Genomic DNA, 22,611 nt, shown 5'->3' with positions numbered 1-22,611 from the left:
GATTTAACTAGAAGGAAAAGAAAAGAAGTTTGTAATTAACCTGAGGCTCAAGAGGCAAACATGATTCTTGCCAAATACTTGGATACTGAATTATAACAAGACTGCAGAGAAATACTGCTGTTATTTTGGAGAAGACAATTATACTTCTTTACTAAGCGAAAAGTCACTTGGTCTTTGAAATAATGGCCAGTGGCACATAAGAAAAACAATGCCTTGGATATTGAAGAAACTCAGCAAAGACTAATGGAATAAAGAAAATACCTTAAATCAGGGGGAAATGGAGTTTCAAATCCCATTACAGATAACAGTGGTTTAGCCATACATAAATTATTCTGTCATGGTTCTAGCACCTTCCAGGTGTGAGATCTTAGGAAAGTTGTTTAAACTTCAGTGTCTTCATTAGTAAAACAGACAGAATGATATTTATTTCAGAGGGTTATTGTACATTTTCTATGAGATATACTTTAATTACTTAAACCATTCGTCACAGTGTTGTGGACTATAGTTACTCTGTAACAGTGAGCTCTTTGTAGGCTACTTTACAGTTCTTCAAAAACGGTACAAAACTGCCCACAGTTTAGTAGCTCAGAGAGGCATCAATAAAAAAAAGATAGTGAAATTATAAATTTTTTTAATGTTTATTTGTTTTTGAGAGAGACAGAGACAGTGTGAACAGGGGAGGGGCAGAGAGAGAGAGAGAGACACAGAATCCGAAGCAGGCTCCAGGCTCCGAGCTGTCGGCACAGAGCCTGACGCTGGCCTGAACTCACGGACTGTGGGTTATGACCTGAGCCGAAGTCAGATGCTTAATAACTGAGTCACCCGGGTGCCCCATGGTGAAATTATAATAAATGGTGTTTGCTGAACAGTTGCTGTAAGCACACAGTAATGCTTGGGCATTCTGCCCACCGTCGCATTAGCTCTTCAGGTAGATGGTCTCAGAAACTTAAGTGGTTGGCTTTATTCACGTGTTTATTTAAGAATAACCAACGGAAGGGCGCCTGGGTGGCTCTGTCTGTTAAGCATCCGGGTCTTGATTTCGGCTCTGGTCATGATCTCACAGTTCATGAGTTTGAGCCCTGTATGGGACTCACTGCTGTCAGCACAGAACCCGCTTTGGATCCTCTGGCCCCAGCCTCTTTCTGCCCCTCCTCCACTCACTCGCTCACTCTCTCTCTCTCAAAAATGAATAAATATGAAAAAAATGAATTACTTGCAGACATTTCGTCTGCCATCTTACTCTGTCAAAGGAACTCTTGTTGACAGAAATCCTTCAGACGGGAATGTTCCTGGGCCAACCTGCTCACGGCTCTGCTGTAGGAAAACCTCACCTTTCCCGCATAGGCATTGCTGTAAAAGCACAATGGCATATCACAAATTTCTCTTTGTTTTTCTGGAGTGAGGGCCATGGAAGGAGCTGAAGCTGCTTCACCTCCAAAGTATCACAGCACCAGCTACTAACTTTCTCTGCCAAACTTTCTTGCCCTTTTATTTTCTTTCCTCTTAATCCCTGGCAGCTGAAAAGGGAAGACAAAAAACAGTAATGACAACACTAGCCGTGAAGGGCTGAGTCAGTTCGTGGAGGGATTCAGCTTTTTTCCTTTATTTTCTGTTTCTCTCTGCCAGCCGGCCTCTCCAGGAAGCAAGCAAAACATAGGTTTTCACTGGACATATCTTATAAAAAGCGTTTGTTTTTCTTTCTCATGAGAAGGGAGAAAAATAACCCTTTTATAAAAAAAAACGAAGCAGATTACATCTGGAAATAAGGACGCAGGATTATTTCATAGACTCACTGAAAAAGCTCAGAGCCTATCAGTATTTTAAATTGTCTGGGGTCCTGTGCACAGGTTTGCAAAATATCCCTCCACGAGCTTCCTGGAACACTTGCTTCTTTATGAGGTTAGTGCAGAGGTTATCTGAAGGTGGCTATGCCTCTGTTGAGAAAATAATAAATCACAAATAATGATTTTGTCTTGCCTCTTAAGTAAGAGACCATTAAACTGTATACGTTATAACCTGGGAACAAAGTAGCGATATAAGCCGTAGGGATATGAAGGCTGTTAGTTGCAAGGTCTGAGGGACCAGTTGCTGTCCTGCAATATACATGGCCTGGCATGGACCTACAGTATACATGGCCCGGTGTGGACCTCAACCTCAAATCAGAAATGAGGCCTTGCTACTGAAATTTGGCAGGAATATGATAATGGACAAAGAACTTTCTCAAAATGGAATGTCTAACAGCGATTTCCCTAACTGGAGAGCAGCGTTTTTGAGTAACAAAGCAGTGTTTGACGACCCCGACATTTTCATGAGGTGTCTTGAGTCTAGCCTGGTTTGCCATAGGCTGTTTAAGGAATAATGACACCGCTACGAAACTGGCCTTCTGTTTCATGAGACGATAGACATCAGTTCCATGTTATAATACAGAATTGTAATATTCTAACACACATGCTATTTTTCCTAATAGCCATATCCTAGGTGCTTTTGAAGCTTTAAAACTTGGTAAAATACCGATCAATATGTATGTGTGTATATGTATATATATATATACATATACACACACACACACACACACACATATATATATATACACATATATATACCAATCAATATATATATATATACTTATGTGTGTGTGTGTGTGTGTGTGTGTGTGTATATATATATATATATATATTTATATATTTATATATGTATATATAAAGAGAGAGGGAGAGAGGGGCACAGTTGTACTTTATAAGTTGGGTACAAAACAGCTCTTAGTAAATCACTGGATTTTGTCTTACCATGTAAACTTGTCACTTAAAGGAGTTCCTTTGGAAAGAAACTATTTATTTTGTAAGCATAGATGTTTCATATACCACATTTTCTTAAATTGAGATGCTTTCCTAGTAGATATTATGTGGTTAATGTTGGAGAAGGAGGAGAAGATGAGAAATGGAAAAAAAGTGAATCTCTTGTTTCTCAAATTCCCTGTAATTGGACCTAATAGGGGTGGTTAGCACGTCTCTTGACCTTTTCTATTCCCAGCTTTGACTCTGCGTGACCTGTCTTACACTTTCTGATGATAATATGGTCTATTTTTCTTGTAATTCACTAAGTCTTTCCATACATTCTATCCCTTGTCATCCTCATAACTGTCCTCTACAAAGTCGATGGCGTTAATGCTTCTTTTGCAAAGAAGGAAACAGTTGAAAATGTAGAAGAACTCACTCAAGGTTCCTGATCTAGTTAGAGGAAAGTGAAAACACGAGCCCTGGCATTTTGATGTTGCTTCTGACATCACTCATCCTGACCATTTTGTGGGATTTTGTTTCTTTGGCTTATAGTATGAAGCAAGTAGTGTCCTTGTTCCGGAACTATCTCTGCTTCTGGTTTCAGCCTCTCTCTCAGGGTCTTTGAGATAATCCCGGTCAGACACAGAATCCCTTAGTGCCCTGTGCTGCTCCCCACCACGCCCCCGCCCTCACCGTCCACGGGATATCCTAAACAGATTCAACATTGACTTTGCCACCAGGTTGGTTCGTTACCAGCCTGTAAGCCTCTTGGAGACACAGATTCGTGTCATCCTCGGAGCCCAGAGAAGTGCCTAGCATGTGGCAGGGACTCAAATAATCAAGGAAGGAAGGAACAAATGAAGGAGGAAAAAAGGAAGGTAGAAAGCAGGAGGATTCACAATCACTCAAGTCCGTGGATTTTATTACCACTTTCCACACAGGCTTTTGCGTATTCTTGTCAGGCCTCTCCCGGTGGTGTGGACCCATAGGGACACTACGTATATGTTCACGGAGAGGCTCTGGGAGTTAATTCTCAAGGAAAAATGAGGACAGAAAATCAATACTGTCCAGAATCGAAATCTATAACAATGCCCTCCACTCCTTGTCCTTCTGAATCAGACTTACTGTCCCTTTTCCCTGGTTCCTTTTTACCTCCTGGATTGCCACTAACTGTCCTCCTTGAACAAAACAAACCCTTTCCCTTGTCTCTTTTTCACTGACTCGTACAGCGTACCTGTCTTCAGGTATCTTATTCATCATCGCCTACGAACCCAGACCGCTTCCCTTCTGGTGAGGGATGCTATCTGTTTACTCTTTGATTTCCCACCTTCAGGGAATGCATTTTTTTTCTTAAAATTTTTAACTTTCTGAGCCAAACTTCAAATATTACTAAATGTTCATCCTTCGTTCATTTTAAACCGGGTGCTCCTTAGGGCACCACGAAGCGTGTGTCACAAACAGAAAACACCCGAAACGCCATACGTCAGAACGATAACTGAGAGGAGATGACTCTCTTGTCTTCTCTGAAGGAGGTCAGAAAATTGTCAAGTGTCAGAAGGTATCACGAGAAGGGGTTTGGCTGATGTAAAACTCAGATCAGTACATGCTGGGAACAATACCTCTGGATGTTAGCTCTTCACCCTTCAGGCCTGGGCCCCAAATTCTGCCGTGTCTGTTTTAGTTTACCAAAGTGGTAGGAATGATACACATAAAACATTTTTTTTTTTTTAATCTTGCTTTTGCCCATCACGCAACTGGCTTCTTTGTACCGGGCCGGCTGAAGGATTGCAGGGGGCAGGGGGATTGGTTTCTGTCGGTGTCAGGATAAGGAAGCACAAGGGCAGAACGGAGCAGTGGCCCTTACAGCCAGGGGTAGACACAGATTGGACAGACACACAAGGACAGAGCGGCCCCTGGGACACCGGAGCTGGCCCGCCCGGGCGTACGTGAGGCTGCCCGCTCACACCGAGCTCGAGTTGAGGCCAGCACACCTGGGACTCCTGACTTTCTGTGCTTCCTGCTCGAAGCCCTGCTCCTCCAAGTGCGTTCAACATGGCAGACACAGACGTCAGCGCGCCTCTCCCTTCAATGTCAACGTAAAACCCGCAGCTGCTGCCGACGCCTGACCCTTCCGTGAACGCACGGTTCGCGGGGGTAAAACCATTTGTGGCTAGAACTATGGGGAGGAGAAGGATTATGTGTAAAATTGTTCCTACGTTAAGTCCTTGTCCGTGGCGCGTATCAGATTTTCTCCCCAGCAGCTGTCGGGCTCAGACTAGAGAACACGGGTTGCCCATTTCATTCCTTGTATGGGTTTGTGGACCTGTGTAAATTTCAGGCTGTCAGTCGGCAGGGACAGAACGTTGTAACCAAGTGGGGAAAGAGAAGGAAGGACGAGGAAAGTGTCGTTTTCTGAGACTCTGAGAGCAAACACCAACTCCGGTCTCCGTCCGACGGCACAGGCTATCTGGAGCCCTTGCGATCATGAGCTCATTTAGCCCTTACAGAAACCTTACGGCATAGGGGCCAGAGGTCGTTAGATCTGTTTTTGCCTTCCTGGTTTTATGCTCACCGGTTTCGTGTGTCTGCCCACAATGTCGAGGGCAGATGGAAAGAACACTGGTGGGGAGCGGACAATCCTGGCTGGTTCCGGTCTTGCTTCGCTGGTAATGTGCTGGATGACCTTGAGGACAGCACCTACCCTCTCTGAACTTCGGTTTCTGTACCTGCAAAATCAAGAAGTTAGACAAAATCAGTGGGTTTTGAAGGCTTTTTTTTTTTTTTTAAGCCACTGACATTTTCTCTGATGCTCCAGAAGCTCAATTTAGCCAATAGAGTGGTCGCTGTGCTGTCTGAAGGCAGAGCCCCAGGCTTTGCCCGCACGCTCCACGGTGGGTCTGCTGGCCTCACGGGGCTCCTTTGAAACCATCCGTCAATCACTGAAGTCCGTGGGATCTGAGTCCTCTCTTCGCTCTGAAACACTATGATTCTTTCATGTTATTTTGCCTGTTGGTGAATCATTTTTGACCAGAGGAGTTTTCAGCACAGAGAACCCGAGTTACCTTTTGTGAATCTATCATACGCGTGACGTCACCTGCCCTATTCCAGAACATGGAGAATGTACTCAAATGAACTGCTCAGAACTATCATGAGTCACCACAGAACACATAATGACAATTATTTTAGAACAGTCCCTGTGGTCTTACAGACAGACATGCTTTCAGTGAGTCACTTCAGGGGTCCCCCAAAGTCCCCTGAAACATATGGTTAGTGACTTTCCTCTGCAGCCACGCTGGGGTAGTGCTCTGTCCCGTGGTCCCCTCCCTCTCCCTGGCTGGCATGCACACTTGCGGTTCGAAGAGAAAGCCCATGGGTCATCTCGGGGACTCTTTCCCGGAGAGGCAAACGGGTAACGTTTCTGCACAAACGGGAGAAGAGCCTTACTGGTCTCATGCACGGAGCAGACGCTCAGCAGATTCAGGCAGGCGGGTGAGCTGGGGGCCCCCTGGGTCCTGCTGCTCGGAGTGATGGGAGCCAAGTGCGACCCTTTCTCTTATTGGACCGTTAGGTTTGCTGCTAGCCCCCTCCTCTACTTAAAATCCTTTTGGCTGGCCTCCTTTTGTTGATTAGTATTTTTGTAATCATAAACTACATCAGGAAAAAAAAGAAACAGAACACAATTATAGACATTTATAAATGACTATAAAGCAGATGGGCACCTGAGTGGTCCAGTCAATTGAGCATTGAACTCTTGATTTCTGCTCAGGTCATGCATGATCTCTGAGTTGTGGGATCGAGCCCCGCATCAGGCTCCACACTGAGCATGGAACATGCTAAGATTCTCTCTTTCTCTCGCTCTCACAAAAATTTTTTTAATAATAAAAAAGTAAAAGATTGTATAGTAGACACCTGTTTAACCACCATCTACATCAAGAAATAGAACATCCTAGAACCTCAGAAGGCATCCAGGTGTCCCCTTTCCATCCCGAACATCCTGTTTTATTCTGACAGGGGGTGGGTGGACAGAGGGTGACTACTTTTCCGGTGATCATCTTCTTGTCTTTCTTTAAGGGCTTCATTGCCCTGAATATACCTCAAGTAGAGACAGTTTGGTTGAGCCTGCTTTTAAATTGTATATAAATTGAACCATTCTCTAAATATATGTTCCTGGTTTACTTTCTTCACCGAACAGCATGAGAGAAACATTTATCTGTGTGTATCTGGAGTTCATTCATTTTCAGCGCTGTAAATTCCAAATTTGGCTTAACTAGGAATCATACGGAGATAAACATTGAGTACACGCAAGTTTGTGCAGCGCTAGGAGGAGAATCGCCAGGTCATACAGCATGTATAACTTTGGCTTTTTAGTTGGTGTTACACTGTTTTCCAACGTGATTTTATCTACAGTGAAACCCGCAGTGTATGAGAATTCACAGTCCCTCCCATTACTGCTAATATGTGGTATTGTCCATATTCTTAATTTTTGCCAATCTAGTGGGCACGCAGATTATGTGGTTTAATACAACCGTGTGGCTTAATTTTCATTTCCCTAATAATGCCATTTTCATATGCTTATTGGCCATCTGTACTTCCACTATTGTGATGTGTGTACCAAATATTTTGCCATCTATTCTGTTAGGTCTTCTGCCCTGTTTTTCTTGGATTTTAGAAGTTATTTATATATTCTAACAATTAAATCAAAAATGAAAAAAACTTAAAGATACTACTTACAAATATCTTTTGTGGCTCAGCTTCCCACTTTTTATGGTTTTTCTTTTGGCGAATAGACGCTCTTTATTTAAAAATACTCAAATTTAGGGGTGCCTGGGTGGCTCAGTCGGCTGAGCGTCCAACTTTGGCTCAGGTCATAATCTCGCGGTCTGTAGGTTCAAACCCTGCGTCGGGCTCCGTGCTGACAGCTCAGAGCCTGGAGCCTGCTTTAGTCTCCCTCTCTCTCTCTGCCCCTCCCCTGCTCATGTTCTGTCTCTCTCTTTCAAAAATAAACATAAAACATTAAAAAAAAATTTAAAATAGTCAAATTTATAAATATTTGCCATTTCGGTTAACACTTTTTATGTAATTTACTTTAAAAATTCCTGCCATACTTCAAGATAATGAAAATATTTTTTTCTTTTAAATTTATTTATTTATTTTTGAGAGAGTGCCCTCACCCATATGCACACAGGCATGGGGGAGGGACAGAGAGAGAGAGGGGAAGAGAGAATCCAAGTAGGCTCCGAACTGTCAGTGCAGAGCCTGACGTGGGCATCCATATGGGGCTCGATCCCATGAACCATGAGATCATGACCCGAGCCGAAATCAAGAGCCCGACACTTAACCGAGCCATCCAGGCGCCCCCGAAAGTATTTTTCTGTATTTTCTTCTTAAAGCTTTCCTTTCAAATTATCCATTTGCAAATGACCTTTTGAGTGGTAAGCCCCTTTTTCCAAGTGGATAGCCAATTATATTCCTCCCAGTTAGTAGGAAGTCAGTCACACATTCTGTCAACCATGGTCACTGCCGCAGCCCTTCTGTGTAAGTAGAGTGTCTGTTCATACAAAGGTCTATTTATGGGCTCTCTTCCTGGGTACATCTCTCCAGACCTAAACCATACTACGTTGGTTTCTACCGCTTTCAAATATCTTGATACCTGGTTGGACAAGCCTTCCTCTCCCCCTGCCATTTTGTTCTGTCTTCTCAGTGGCTTTGGCCATCCTCAGTAATTTGTAATTCCAAATTTTAGAAGCAACTTCTGTGGTTCACAAAACACCTGTCGGGTTTTTTGTTGTGATTCATTTAACCTGTCAATCATTTATTACAAGGATATTCATATCTTTGCAGTATTTGCCCTTCCAATGACTAAACATGATATATTTCCCCATTCATTCAGGTTTTCTTTAATGTCTCTCAGTAAGGTTTTATTATTATCCCCTGAGGAGGTCTTACATATTTTTGTTGAATTCATTCCTGGGTATTAAATTGTTCTATGGTACTGTGAAAAGTGTCTTGTTAAATTGTTTCATTTTCCATCTCTATACTGTAGGCGTAGAGAAATACAATTAATTTTGATATATTAATTTTATACTCAGCGAACTTGCCAAACTTTCATTAATTCTAATAGGAGCCTGTAGGTGCTGTGGGGGTTTTTTAGGTAGAAAATCATATTATTTGTGACTAATGCCGGTTGTGTTTCTTCCTTTCTAATTGTTACGCCATTCTTTCTTTTTCCTCAGTTATTCTGTGGATTAAAACCTTCAGTACAGTGTTTGACGGAGGGGTGATAATTAGTGTCTGTTTTTAAATTTTTCCATTCAGAGGGAAAGTTTTCAACATTTTGCCATTAAGTATAATGTTTCCTGAAGGTTTTTGTTTCTTTGGTTTTGTAGACAACCTTTACCATTTTTAAGGAAGTACCTTATTATTTTTGTGACGTTAGCTGAGTGTTGTTCTGTCTTTATTAACCCAGCAGTTTCTAACTGTGCATACATCTGGGCATCCTGTTTACTTAAGGAGCACTTACTTCTGCAAATGCATTTTTCTTTTTTAGCATTCCTCATATCATCAATGATGGAGTTCACATTTTCGCCTAATTATCAGTACACAGGGCCCAGACTCCCCTCGTAAGTGACACACTGGCATATTCTGTGGTTGTGTCTGAGGCAGTCATACTGGTTAAACTATCTGATCTTTCAAAGAGTCCATCCCTTACTTCCTGGACCCATGGAATGCACCTGCCTGCCAGATGGTCTGGAAAATTATTCTTTTTTAAGATGAGTTTTTTTCAACTTTTAAAAATCTTGTCTCAGAAAAACCCGATTTAGCAGTATCATTCTTCCTTTCTCCTATTACATCCTGGCCCATCAACTGTCTTCAAAGTGCCCATAAAAGGTTTAAATAACCATTATTAATTTTTTTTCCTTTTTCAAGTTTTCATTTAAATCCAAGTTAGTTAACACACCGTGTAATGTTAGTTTCGGGTATAGAATTGAGTGATTCATCACTCACATCCAACACTCAGTGCTCGTCACAAGTGCCCTCCTTATTAAATCTATGCCAAGGTCAACTTTGGGATCTTTCTGTGTTTTATTATGTTTGCATAGTTTTCTGTAATATGCTTTATTGCTTCCAGGTAATGAACTGTGGAGTAATTAAGGTGATCTGGAAACTCCTGACAAGCCAGGTTCAGAGGATAAACTATAAGGAGGGTGGTGGCTGAAGCGAGGCATGGGTCATTTTCACTGAAGTGACTGTTCAGTTTGGCTGTTTTCACTGGGTAGCAAGAGAAGGTTGAGGTGTATTAAAGAGCTAGCCAGTTTTCGGGAAAGACTTTTTCTCTGCACTGGATATGAGGTCTTGTTTCTAAAGAGAGGTTCTAGGTATAAGTCATATATAGTAATGTAGAGTGATAATTGGCAGGTAATGATTAGCAATGTATGTATTTTGTGCTACAGATGTCAGTAGCTATGGACGTACATGTGGTTTACAGCTGGTACCCCAGGGAACAAGGGAATTTGTGCTTTGGGGTGTGAGACATGTGTCCCTCCAAACTTGTACTTGAAATATGTCACTTCTGCAGACAAGATAAGGTCTATAATTTTATTCCAGCTTTCTTTAGTGTTGGAGTTGGAATAAAATAATAGGCCCAGAGTTAAAAAAAATACAGTATATAACTTTCAGAGGAGAGTAGGGGAAAATGGAATTATAAAATTAATCAAACCAAAATAACTAAAGAAAGAGAACAAAGAAACATAGAAAAGGTGGGGAAAAGACAAAGTACAGAACTAACATGGGAAAAATAAATCTAACTATAAGTAACTAAATAGATCAGTAATTTAAATAATAATTTTAAATAAATAAGTTGAGTTCTCTTGTTTAAAGATAACCATTTTCAGATTTGTTAGGTAATAGCCAGCAATATATATTTTTTAATGACTCGTCTAAAAAATAAGGATTCAGAAAAGTTGAATAGACCCAAGAGAAATATTACCTGCAAGTGTATCACCATATTAATATGGGATAAGACTCACAGGCAGGGGCACCTGGGTGGCTCAGTCGGTTAAGCGTCTGACTCTTAATTGTGGCTCAGGTCATGATCTCACGGGATCTTCATGGGATTGAGCCCCACATCAGGCTCCACACAGATAGGCTGGGATTCTCTCTGTCTCTCTACCCCTCCCCTACTTGCATGCTCTCTGTATCTTCCCTCCCCCACTCTTTCTCTCCCTCTCTCTGTCTCTCTCAAAAATAAATAAACTTGGGGCGCCTGGGTGGCTCAGTCAGTTAAGCGTCCGACTTCAGCTCAGGTCACGATCTCGCGGTCCGTGAGTTTGAGCCCCGCGTCGGGCTCTGGGCTGATGGCCCAGAGCCTGGAGCCTGCTTCCGGTTCTGTGTCTCCCTCTCTCTCTGCCCCTCCCCCGTTCATGCTCTGTCTCTCTCTGTCTCAAAAATAAATAAACGTTAAAAAAAATTTAAAAAAAAAATAAACTTAAACAAACAAAAAAAAACTTCCTCCAAAACACATCCAAGAGCAGAGGATATAACCTGGGGTGTCTACCAAGCATTATAGGTAGAAATATTTCTAATAGGTGAACCATGACAGCAGAGAAAGCCAAGGACAAGTCCCCAGCTCCTTTCATGGAGTTAGTAACCATTACATCTAGTGGCTTTGTACCACGTCAGCTTAGTTATGCCAAAACTGCTTCCCAGGATTCCCTTTCTAGTGTTGGTCTGGGTTGGGATTGGGCAGAGGAGAACTTTGTAGAACATCGGATGGCAGAGTAGAGGAGCTGCCGCTTTTACAGTCCACGTTTGTGCCATCCCGCTTGTACATGTCACTGGTCATCTGGCAATGTCAGATCTACAGCTAGTTCAGCTCCCTCCAGGCTGTCCACTTGGGTTCCAGAGTCCCGGGCCAGCTGTGTGTGCGTTCTGGGGTGAAAGGCACCAGTTCTCCTCCCGGCACCAACATCCCTGAGGAGACAGGGATGTCTACCCCAGAGACAGACAAACTCTGTTCCAGGTTTTCCTCAAGGCTTCAAGTACACCTTTGCTCTCCCTAACTTCACATTCGGCTCTTGTTACCACGGTCAGCCAGACAGCCTATGGTAACTTGAAGCCCAGCACACCTGCAAAGACAGCAGCCTCACAGAGATTCTTAACCTGCAACTACAGAGGCAGGTTAACTAACTGCTACAAAAAATTCCTCATTCTAGAACATTCCGAGTGATCAGAGTTTAACGGATATGTTACTCAAACTTGAAAAAGTCAGTAAAGGAAAGGCAAATTAGAGGAAGTCAATCTTACTCATGAACATAGCTGCAAACATCTTAAATAAAATATCAGCAAACCGAATCTAGCGTGAAGCATCAGCTTTCTAAGAAATTTTTATGATAAGGGTGCCTGTTTTAAATAACATCCTGGCCCATAGATTGAGTGGAAAGATAACACCCTGTTACGAGATACAACCTTGCTTTGGCAGAAGTACACAATCAAACCTGCAAAAATCACCCTGGGATTATTCTGAAGCAAACCCAGACATATCACTTAATCAGTAGAGATTGGACGACGCCAGAATGGATGTAGAGAGAACAGTTAGTATCTGTTACAGTACAGGAATATCCAGTAGCGTGGTCTAAGCCTTTGACCCAAGGGTGATGGTATTGGAGATGAACGAATATGGACATAATCAAAGGAAACTGGGGAAGAAATTTGGCATGGTGAAGCAATGGATCAGCTTATGCATTTGAATGCCCTGGGCTAATGGCAATTAACTTTATCAAGGGATTTTCAGTGTAGACACTAAAGTGCATTATTGCACATCTAGGAATTGTCATTCATTTCTTTGTCCGTTAAACGGGCACTTACCTAAGGAAAAAAGGAAGTAAAATTCAACTGAACAAAGCTGTACTCAGGGACTGTCCAAATCATCCAGCTTCATCACCCCTGGTAAAACCTTCCAGAACCTAAGGACTGTTGATAAGGATATTTGAGAGACTTCTATGTTTCCAGAATAATGCTGCTTGCAATTACAGTAAAACCTTGGTTTGCGGGCATAATTCGTTTCAGAAACATGCTTGTAATTCAAAGCACTCTTATATCAAAGCGAATTCCAAGGACCGTTGGCTCAGCTGTGATCATGTGACATTGGGCGTCACGTACTACTTGTATTGCAAGACATTGCTTGTTTATCAAGTTAAAATTTATTAGAAATGTGTGCTGATCTTGTGGAACACGTGCAGAGCAAGTTACTTGCAATCCAAGGTTTTACTGTACTTCAAAATTTGTAGCTTCTTTCCTTCTCTTTTAAAAAATTTCTCATTTCTAATATTTTAAGTATTTTCTCATTTTTTTGTAATTTTTATGGGAAAATGGCTGATCTGTTATATATCAACCAGCATTTCTTTCTTTGTGACCAGTAGACTCACCTCTGACACAGGACAGACATTTTTTGAGTCCGCAGCTGTTCTAGTCTGCATTTTTTGTTGCTTAATTTTTATTAGCTGATTTTCTTTGGTTGGTTGTTTTATTTTGTTTTGCTTACAAAGTAGCAAAGTTATATCCAGTAGACCAAGAACTGTTTTATATACACCATAGACACTGAGCAACTAGTCAACCATGAATATTTGTGGTGTTTACCAGTAAGTGAATGCTGGAGCATTGTGTGTTTTTAATTTGCTTTTGAACTTTACTACTAAATGGAAAGGCAAGATTTGATGAAAAAGGCGTGAATGACGCATTTATATTTACAGTTCTACATTGGCCAGGATGATACCGTAAAAACTAACATTATTTGAGGGCTAACTGTATACCAGGCATGGTTCTGATTTATATATTAATTCATTTAATTCTTACAGAAATCCTGTGAGGTAGGACTGTTATCCCATTTTCCAGATGAGGAAATTGAGGCACAAAGAAATGAGGTAACTTTCTCAAGGTAACACATTTATCGTTTGCCCCCTCTGGAGTATGGACCCAGATTTGGTCATTTGAGGGCAGTATTGAGGCCCCTAACTACTACTCTGTGTTGGAATGAATACCTCTATTAGAAAGTGGATCTCCTGAGATCTGTTAAGCCAAGTGTAGATATGTTGCTGATGTATGTGGAGTTGGGAAACAATAGTTACATCAGTGGGAGTTTTAAATATTTTAGTTCTGTTTATTATGGCTGAAAAACAAAATTAGAAGTGTATATACCTTCTTGCACAAATATGTTCAACAGAAGTCTGGAGAAATGTTGAATCCTGTTTTCAAAGACAGAATTGGTATCTTTGGCTAGATTCTCTGTATTTTTTTCCTTTCTCAATGGCATCTTCTACTGTAATGTCGTTTCTTCTTTATTGGGAATCACTATTTACCACTTATTATTTATTTAACTTCAGTGAAAATTGTATGCAAATCAGATATTTTGTGGACACTTCTTGCAGTTAAGGGGCATCACTGCAACCTAGAGATGGGAACTTCCAAGATTGTCATGACTCTAAGAGTCCCTGATTCCTGGACATACAGAGGCTTCTTAGACAGTGAGTGAGGCTCATGTAATTCTGAAATGCTATGTAGAATTTAAGGTTCAAGCAGTTGGCGACTGTCTTTTCATCTTTGTGTACCCAGGATACAGCATCTAGTAGACACCTAGGAGATACTGAGCGAATGAATGAATGAACGAATGATATTTTATCAACTTACTCCTTCATTATGCAACTAGAAATTAATATACTTCAGTAGTTTGAGTTTATGCTAGCCTTTCATGGTTTAAAATCTTAGGGATTTTTAATTTAAATTGTATTTTACTTTTTTCTCTCCACATATAGGGATTACTTGTGCCTTTAAGAAAATCATGTACATCTTTTGGTACAGTGAAAAATATCCCAAATCCAGGGACATCGTTTATTTTATAATGTTGAAAATGATATTTTAACTATTTTGAGAAGATTTTAACTCTCACTACTAATAAATATTTGAGTATGGTAGAAATCACCCGTAAGTGACAGCTAACAGAGAATTACTCTTCACTGTTAAGTTTCCTGGACGTTGGGGACGGGTACGTTTTCCTCAATAGAAGCTCCTTCCATTTTGTTTCAGGATCTACAATAAAATGTTTTGTGCAAGGGTATAATTTAACCGGATTTTATATTTACGCTTACACTTAAAAAAAAATCATACCAAAACAAGTTGGTAATATTGAAAACACCTCCTTACGTAATATTGATTCTCAAAGTCTTGCACACCCAGGCTGATAAAGTATCCACTGTGGTTAGGCACTGTGTCATACGTGTGGCTGTGTCATCGTCCTAACCGTATATTCTCTAATTGCGATTTTTCAGACCCCTGGGGCCTTACCTAACCACTCAGTTGCAGCTAAGAGAGGAGCTGTCCTGGACCACAAGGTGTCACTCTAGGTCTCCCAGCAACCTTTAGAGGCGCAGCGACTGACCCTTGGACAAAGGTTAACTGTTAGATAACAATCACTCTGCTTTTCCGCAAGACACTCCTGTCAGGTTTGCCCTCAGACCTCAACTGCCCTCACTCCCCATCACTAGGCCAACAGAGTTAGGTACTCATGTTTCAGTAAAATAGAAGAGAAAACAAAATGGAGCGACAAGAGTGGGGCTCAGAGACGTTTCTGAGACACATGTACGTGTGGCCTGGCAAAGACACCCATGGCAAAACAGCCTCCCAGAACTGAACAATGCCCTGTTCCTGATGAGACTTTGCAAGGGTGGAAATTTGGCAGTAACAGGTACAAGGGAATCTAACATACCTGTGTGATGATTTAAGAGGAAGATATTTTCTTGTACTTCACAAGCCATTGGTACTTTAGAGAAGACAAACATTTTCTTTTCAGGGATGGGAACCTTGACGTTTTTAAAAAGACGTTTAGAAAGCAGAGCGATCACAGACTTTGTCCTAAGAGAAAGGAGGTAAACACGATCAATTTAGGTATTCTTCTAGAAGGCAATTTGTGAACGGAGTTGTTCTTCGAAAAATAAAGATTGCCAACATGTATTTGATGATATATCAGAATGACTGCGTTTTGTATGATTATGATACTGTAGTTCTGATCACCAAGAGTCTTCATCTTTTAGAGGTGTGGACTGAAGTATTTATGGATCAAATGGTATAATGAGGTTTGCTTCAGAGTGATGCTAGGAGTGGGGTAGGATGGGTGACAGAAGGAACAAGACTAATTGCGAGTTGCTAACTGTTGAATCGGGTGGTGGAGAGCGTCCGGGTTTAAAACATTCCATAGTCGTAAGTGGGGGAAACTGCCACCTGGATCCGAGCGGGCGTCTGTTCATCCTGACCTGTTTCCCAAGATTCAGGTGGTAGCCCAGCACTGCCTTTTGGAACCAGGGAGGTCCTACAGTTTGTGATTGGTTGTGCGAGCCAAAAAAAGTTTCCATTTGTGTCCCAAATATAATTTTAAAACTGTCAGAAGTTGATCCCACTATCTCGTTTTTCAGAATTTCTTGAAAAAGTTTATTCACTCCCAACGGTGTCTTGGATGATTGTATATAGTTCTAGCATAATCCCTCTTAGATTTCAACTTCTCATTTTGAAATTTCTAAGGTACTCAGATTGCTCTCCGGTAGAAGTGCCTTTAGCTTTTTGATGATTTCCAGTGCTCTTTGAAATTTTTCCAATCTTCACAGCACTTTTTCACTGAGGATTGGCAACCAGCCCAAACATAGGTCCCCGACTTTTCAGACACATCAGCGTTGGTTAAAATGGGAATAGAGTGGCCCTGTTTCGTTTCCTTTATCCTTCCTAAAAGATGTAGAATTTTACGTTAGCCTTTGTGGGGAGTAGTAGTATGTCATCTCTAATCCCTAGTGAACTCACATGCTTTTTCTGAGGCATAGTAATGCAGAATCTGTTATCTTACTTGGAATGTAATTTTTATTATTTCCAGCAGCGTTGTATCGAATACTAGTTTACTTTAAGACTTCTGCCCAATGATATCCTTCAGCCTATCCAGTCCACTTTTACATTGACACAAGGAAAGATGCTAGATTCTTCTACATATCCAGATATTTCACAGTGCGCTCATGTTTATATAATGACAGACATCCAGCATTCAAGTGATTTGGTCCGAAACACATTCACTTCACTGTGCATTTTTTAAATGAAATCATACAGTTGAGCTACTCCATAGATTTAGTATTTTGTTCCTTATTTTTTCCACTAAATTAATTGTCACATTTTCCTTCCATTTCCTGCAGTCATTTCTTAAAATTACTTTCGCTTTGGATGCGCTGAAAATTTGTGAAAGAAGTGATTATTATTCCCTTAGTCCATTTGATTATATGTGTGAATTATTATATGTATTCTGCAAGCCAGCACACATCTGAGTTAACTACGTGTGTAGTTATGATGCGATCCCATGGCTTGTTTTCTCTCCACGGCACTGGAAATTTATTACCCCCCACGGACTACAGAAAGCCTTCTTGAAGTACTGATGCATTCTTGTGAATGCCATTATTCAAATCACTCTTTAACTTTTTTTGTTTGCTTTGAACGCCCACTGTTCAAGAGGTACAGTGCTAGGTCTATGAAATAACAGAGGTATGCACTCTGATCACACAACCCAGAGGGGACAGCCATGGAAATGATGACGATATCTGGCGTCCAAAATTTTTTAAGAACAAAAATTATCCCAATTCTCACAATAAAGCCTCCTATGTTTATCTTGCAACAATAAAAGTACAAAGCCAAAAAGTCAAAAGCGTAAAACTGAATTTTTTTTTAAACAAAAAATTAGTATTTATTCTTACCGTACGGCTTGTATAGATCAGCACACTCCCCTGTGGCCACCACCTGGGGACAAAGAACCTACAGTTAGTGACAACTGGACATGGAGAGGGAACGGACTGAATAAGCCCCTTCATCGACCACCCTTCAGCCTTCTCAAACCCCTAGGAATGTGCCCCCCATACAGACTGCCTCAGCTGAGTTGGCCCTGAGCTCATTTTCCTGGGAAGGTGTGGCCTCCTTTGTGGTAACGTAATATGCGTCCAGCTCATATACCCTTGCCCTTTGTATGTCAGTCATAGAATCCCAATCAAAGAATGGGATCAAAGAATGTTAGAGCCAGAAGACGGTCATCTTATCCAAGTTCTTCATTTTACAGAAGAGGTATCATTAAGCTGCTTGCCTCAGATCACATAGTTCGTAGGATTAAAGCTTAATTCAAGATAAGGAAAAGATATTGGTGTTTATTAGCGATGACTTGGAGGTAAATACTGGCAAGGTAACCTGGCAGCAACTATTAACGGGGTAGCGCATGGGAAATAATTTTACGCATGAAATGTTTTTGTTCTTACCCAGCTTGTTATCTAAAGGCAATACCCCAATAATTTTTTTTCCGTATATGCCAACAGAAGGTGGAGTCTAAAAAATAGTGATAAAAAAGTAAAGGTGGTAACAGACTCTATGACCGTTTTTCATCAAGACAGATCTCAATATATTAATACTGTGTAACATGACCGCCAGCTCAGTTAATCCCTGGAGACCAACCATGGTTCAGTCGCTGCTCTTGACTCAGTCATGGACAGCGTACCCTGTTCTAACTTACATGCCAGCAAAAAATACGAGGCACAGTGCGGTTTTTCCTCTCTACTCTGCTCTGCCTTTTAGGGTGAAAGATCTGTTGTACTTAAATTGACCGCTGACGCCTTTTGGCCTAGAAACGACCTCCAAAAAAATCACAATAGTGAGCTGTGCCTATATAAATAATAACAGGACTGTGATTTTGTAGGGAAGCCAGTTCTAAAGTTAGATTCTTACGAAACGAACATGAGCTACGTACCAGCTGACCCTAATGCACAAACACTGTTTACTCCCGAGGATGAAGAAGAAAGGCTAACCACTCACTGATCACAACAGAGCTTTCTGGCTCTACCGTTCTGTCTGTAGCTGTTTTCAAGGGGCAATTTTACGGGGGATTGACTTGTCAGTAATTCAAATAGGCTTTCATATTTTAAACGTAGAATTCATTTCTGTTCTGCTTCCCAGTAGGAAATGCAGTTTTACACATTTTTCCTTTCTGTATCGTGCAAATAGTTAAATACTTCCGGCCGCTGCTGAGTCTCCACTTTAAAAATAGAAAATGCTACGGCGTTTCTGGCCCATCCCCCACCTGCTCCTTACTAACCCCGCTCCAAGTGTTTCTGAATAGAGCTCAGTATCCAGGCCATTCTCCAGTTAGCACACAGGAATCTTTGTGAAAGTCTCAAGGGAAGGAAAAAGTAGTTAGGAATCCAGTCGCTGGTATTTCTTCTGGCTAGAGCAATTGCACTTATGATACCTGGTTGTCGCAGACAGAAACGTCTACGACACGATGCCCGCAGATATTGCTGTCGAAACGGACTGCGTACAGCAGATCCTCACGAAAAGAAGGCTAGCGAGTGTAGAAGAACGTTCTACTAAACGAAAAGCTAGCTGGGCTATTCTGACCAGTCAAGGTTAGTATAGCGGCCATTGCAAATCCGTTGGTATCCTGCAGTAAACGATGTTGACCTGTTTTTCGCAAATACTAACTTTAAGCTGTGGGTGCTTTCCAGAACGCGGGTTCTGAAATGTAAATGTATGGCATGGCGAAGGACCGCACTGTTTTCACTTTTTAGTGTATGGACAATGCATCTGTGGACCCATTTCTATGACTGTAGATTAACCACAACGGTAAACTCTTAGCCTCTGGGTTGTTTACCTCTCTGTTTCAGCAGGTGCTTCCAAGTTGGTATGGAAACAAAGAAAGATGCTGTTAAGCAGGAAAAGACTGTTCACAAGCCATCAAAGATGAACATTTTGAATCACTTAAATTGGACCAGAACGTAGGAGGGTGATGGAGGCAAGAAAATGAACAGAATGGGTTCCTTAGAATACGCTGACACAAAGTTATTAATTTTAGGAATAAAAAAATGTGAAACGTATAAAGGAGAATGAGCACAGTACCAGAGGGGAGCTTTGTGAGGAAATTAGTTTTAAAAAGAATACTCTAAATGTAAATTTTAGTGGAACACCAGTATGGTCAATAATAGACCTAACTGTTGGGAATGCAGACTCGAAGGTGACCCTTGTTCCAGGAAACCTCTATTTCCAAAAACGCTGCAAGACTTGCATTTACTGTGTAATAGATGAAATCTGAGAATACTACTGATAAAGTATTACAAATTTTAAAAATCTAAAAGAATACTTTTAAAGAGGATGAAATACTATCACTTCTTTAAAAGACTGAGAAAACTCCCTAATGCTTCCTCCCCAGCACACATTGCCTTTCAGTTACTTTTTAACTGTACAATTATCAATAAAAATTAAGGACAGATTAGCATGAATAGAAAGTAGTTGACTACAAAGAAGACAGTAGTCAGCAAGTGTTTATTGAGCAATTACTGTGTGCTAGGCATTGTGTTAGAGGTTGGAAAGTAGTAATAAGTAGTCTCATCATTTGCACGGTCCTTAGATCCAGGAGGAATTTAGGCAATTATTGTAGAATAAAGAGCATTTTGTTCCTTCTTCAGTGAAGACTAAATTACCTAAATATGCACTTGGGCACAGGTACGAGCAGCATACAAGAGTTCGGCAAGGTGGCTAAAAACAAACAAAAAATATTAATTCAACTGGATGAGTCTCACACATTTTCACTTAAGACAGACTCCAGAGAAAGTTGAAAATAAGCTGTAAAATTATATTTTAAAATCTAATTTCGTGTAGAGAAAATAGAGTTTTACACAATTTTCCTTGACATAGTTTAAATATATTAAAAATAAAAAGGAAATGTCCTATGCTTCAATAAAAAAAAAAAAAGTCTTGGCAAACTTTCATTAGATTTAGCTTCAAATGTTTCCAGCACTGTTAATGAGAATGTAAACAGGCTCATTTTGCTGAAGGTAATTTGATGACATATATCAGAATCTTAAGAATTTACTCTAAGCAGATTAGACACATCTACAAAAATAAGAAATAGTATTAATTCCTCAAAACTAAAGGCCACCTAAACATTCAGTAGGAGAGTAACTAAATAAATAATGGTATACCTATACAATGACATATGCATTATAGCCATTTAAAATGTTGTAGAATTATATCTATAAATGAAAACAAAGGTTAAAAATTATCTGAGTAGTATGGTTGCATCTTGATTAAAAAGTGTGTATTTAGAAAAAAATTAGGAAGTATATACAACAAAAGGTTTGGTTATATTTGGAAAGCAGCATTGTGATTTTTGGTTTTTGATTACAATGTATTTTGATTTTGATTGACAATGTATTTATTGTCTTATGTAATGTCCCACTTTTATAATTGAATAAGAGAGTACAGCTATTGTTGCTACTATTTCAAATATACATATTATTATGTGAGAAAGTAGACAACAGTTCCACGGTTCTTTTTCATTTTTAGAAGGTAACACTTCTTAGTGTGTTTAATTAGTTTGTTTTGTAGTATTTATTATGGATCCATTATGGATTAACAGCCTACTAAGTATACTGTATGCTCTGTGGTTGAAGAGAAAATATTATATGATAAAGTTTCACTGAACATTCAAAAGGACTGAGTTTGCTTCCTGGATTTATCAGGTACTGATTTTAACTTGAAGCAAAGCATTTAATCACTGTCTCAGTCTTCTTGGGCTGTCGTAACAAAATACCACAGACTGGGGGCTTAAACAACAGAAATTAAGTTTCTCATGGTTCTGGAGGCTTAGAGTCTAAGCTCAAAGTGCCCACATAATCAGGTCTTGGTGAGAACTGTCTTCCTAGCTTATAGTTGGCCACCTTCTCACCATATGCTCATATGGACTTTTCTTGGTGCATGATTGTGGAGATAAAGATCTCTCTCTTTTTATAAGTCCACCAACCCTATCAGATTAGGGCCCCATCTTCATGACCTTGCCTCCCCTTAATTACTTCCTAAAAGCTCTATCTCCAAATATAGTCAGCCACATTGGGTGTTAGGGCTTCAGCGTAGGAATTTGGTGGCAGACAAAATAATCCTTAGTCCACTTGTGCTGCTATAAAAAAAAAATACCAGAGACTAAGTAGCTTATAACAGAATTTATTTCTCACAGCTCTGGAGTCTGGAAGTCCAAGATCAAGGTGCCCGCACAGTCATGTTACATGAGGACCCCCTTCCTGGTTCATCGCTGGCACCTTCTCACTGTGTCCTCCTGTGGTAGAAGGGCTCGGATGTCTCTGGAGCCATTTTTATAAGGGTACTAGTCCCCAATTCATGAGGGTTCCACCCTTATGGCTTAAATATTTCTCAAAGGCCCCACCTCCAAATACCATCACATTGGGCATCAGGATTTCAACATAGAACTTTATCATTTTAATAATGTCCCCTCCCATCCTTTTCTTCGGCTTTGTGCCGAGGTGGGAGCTGAACGCCAGTGCACTAGGGAGGTGCACTTGGCCTCCAGTCCCCAGGCTTCCTGCTGATGAGCCTGCTGGGCGAGCCATTAATCCCTTGAAACAAGTTCAGCAAATCTTAAAGCTTAAGATGTAAAGCATGCAACTTTGTCCTGAAGGTGGGGACACAAGGGCGAGGGCCCCTCTCTTCCTATGCCTGTCACCTCTCAGGGGCGTGGCCAAGGCCTGGACACTGGCATCTGGTGCCTCAGGACCAGCATTAAACACCATCTCTATGGCTCTCGGCCTCTCCTTCCCTCCATTCCTTTGCCTCTCCCCTCTCACACCTCCCTCCTGCCTCTCTATCCTCCTTTCTCTTGGCTATCTTCTCCTCCCTCTACCCACCCTCTACCCTCTTCCCCCGCCCAGTGTCTAACTCTCTACGTAAGGGAAGCTACCACTTCTGCTTTTTGGACTTCTTAAGCCCCAAG

The 22,611-nt window shown here is 40.9% G+C and overlaps 1 protein-coding gene across 8 annotated transcripts in view; it reads left to right on the top strand.

Annotated features, from left to right (window-relative positions):
• ASB5 (ankyrin repeat and SOCS box containing 5) overlaps positions 1–22,611 on the top strand; it is a 55,393-nt gene that overhangs the window by 10,200 nt on the left and 22,582 nt on the right. The window contains exon 1 of one of the 8 annotated variants that reach the window (XM_042982897.1): positions 15,268–15,513. The exons of the other annotated variants lie outside the window; for them this stretch is intronic. Within the exon in view, the coding sequence (XP_042838831.1) occupies positions 15,477–15,513 (37 nt within the window). The 5' untranslated portion in view covers positions 15,268–15,476. Of the gene's footprint in view, positions 1–15,267; positions 15,514–22,611 lie in introns of those variants that run through there. 8 annotated transcript variants of the gene reach the window in all.

The sequence above is a fragment of the Panthera tigris genome, chromosome B1, assembly GCF_018350195.1.
Source record: "Panthera tigris isolate Pti1 chromosome B1, P.tigris_Pti1_mat1.1, whole genome shotgun sequence".
NCBI lineage: Eukaryota > Metazoa > Chordata > Mammalia > Carnivora > Felidae > Panthera > Panthera tigris.
Note: the sequence above shows the minus strand (reverse complement) of the source record. Positions and strands in the feature narration are given on the sequence as shown.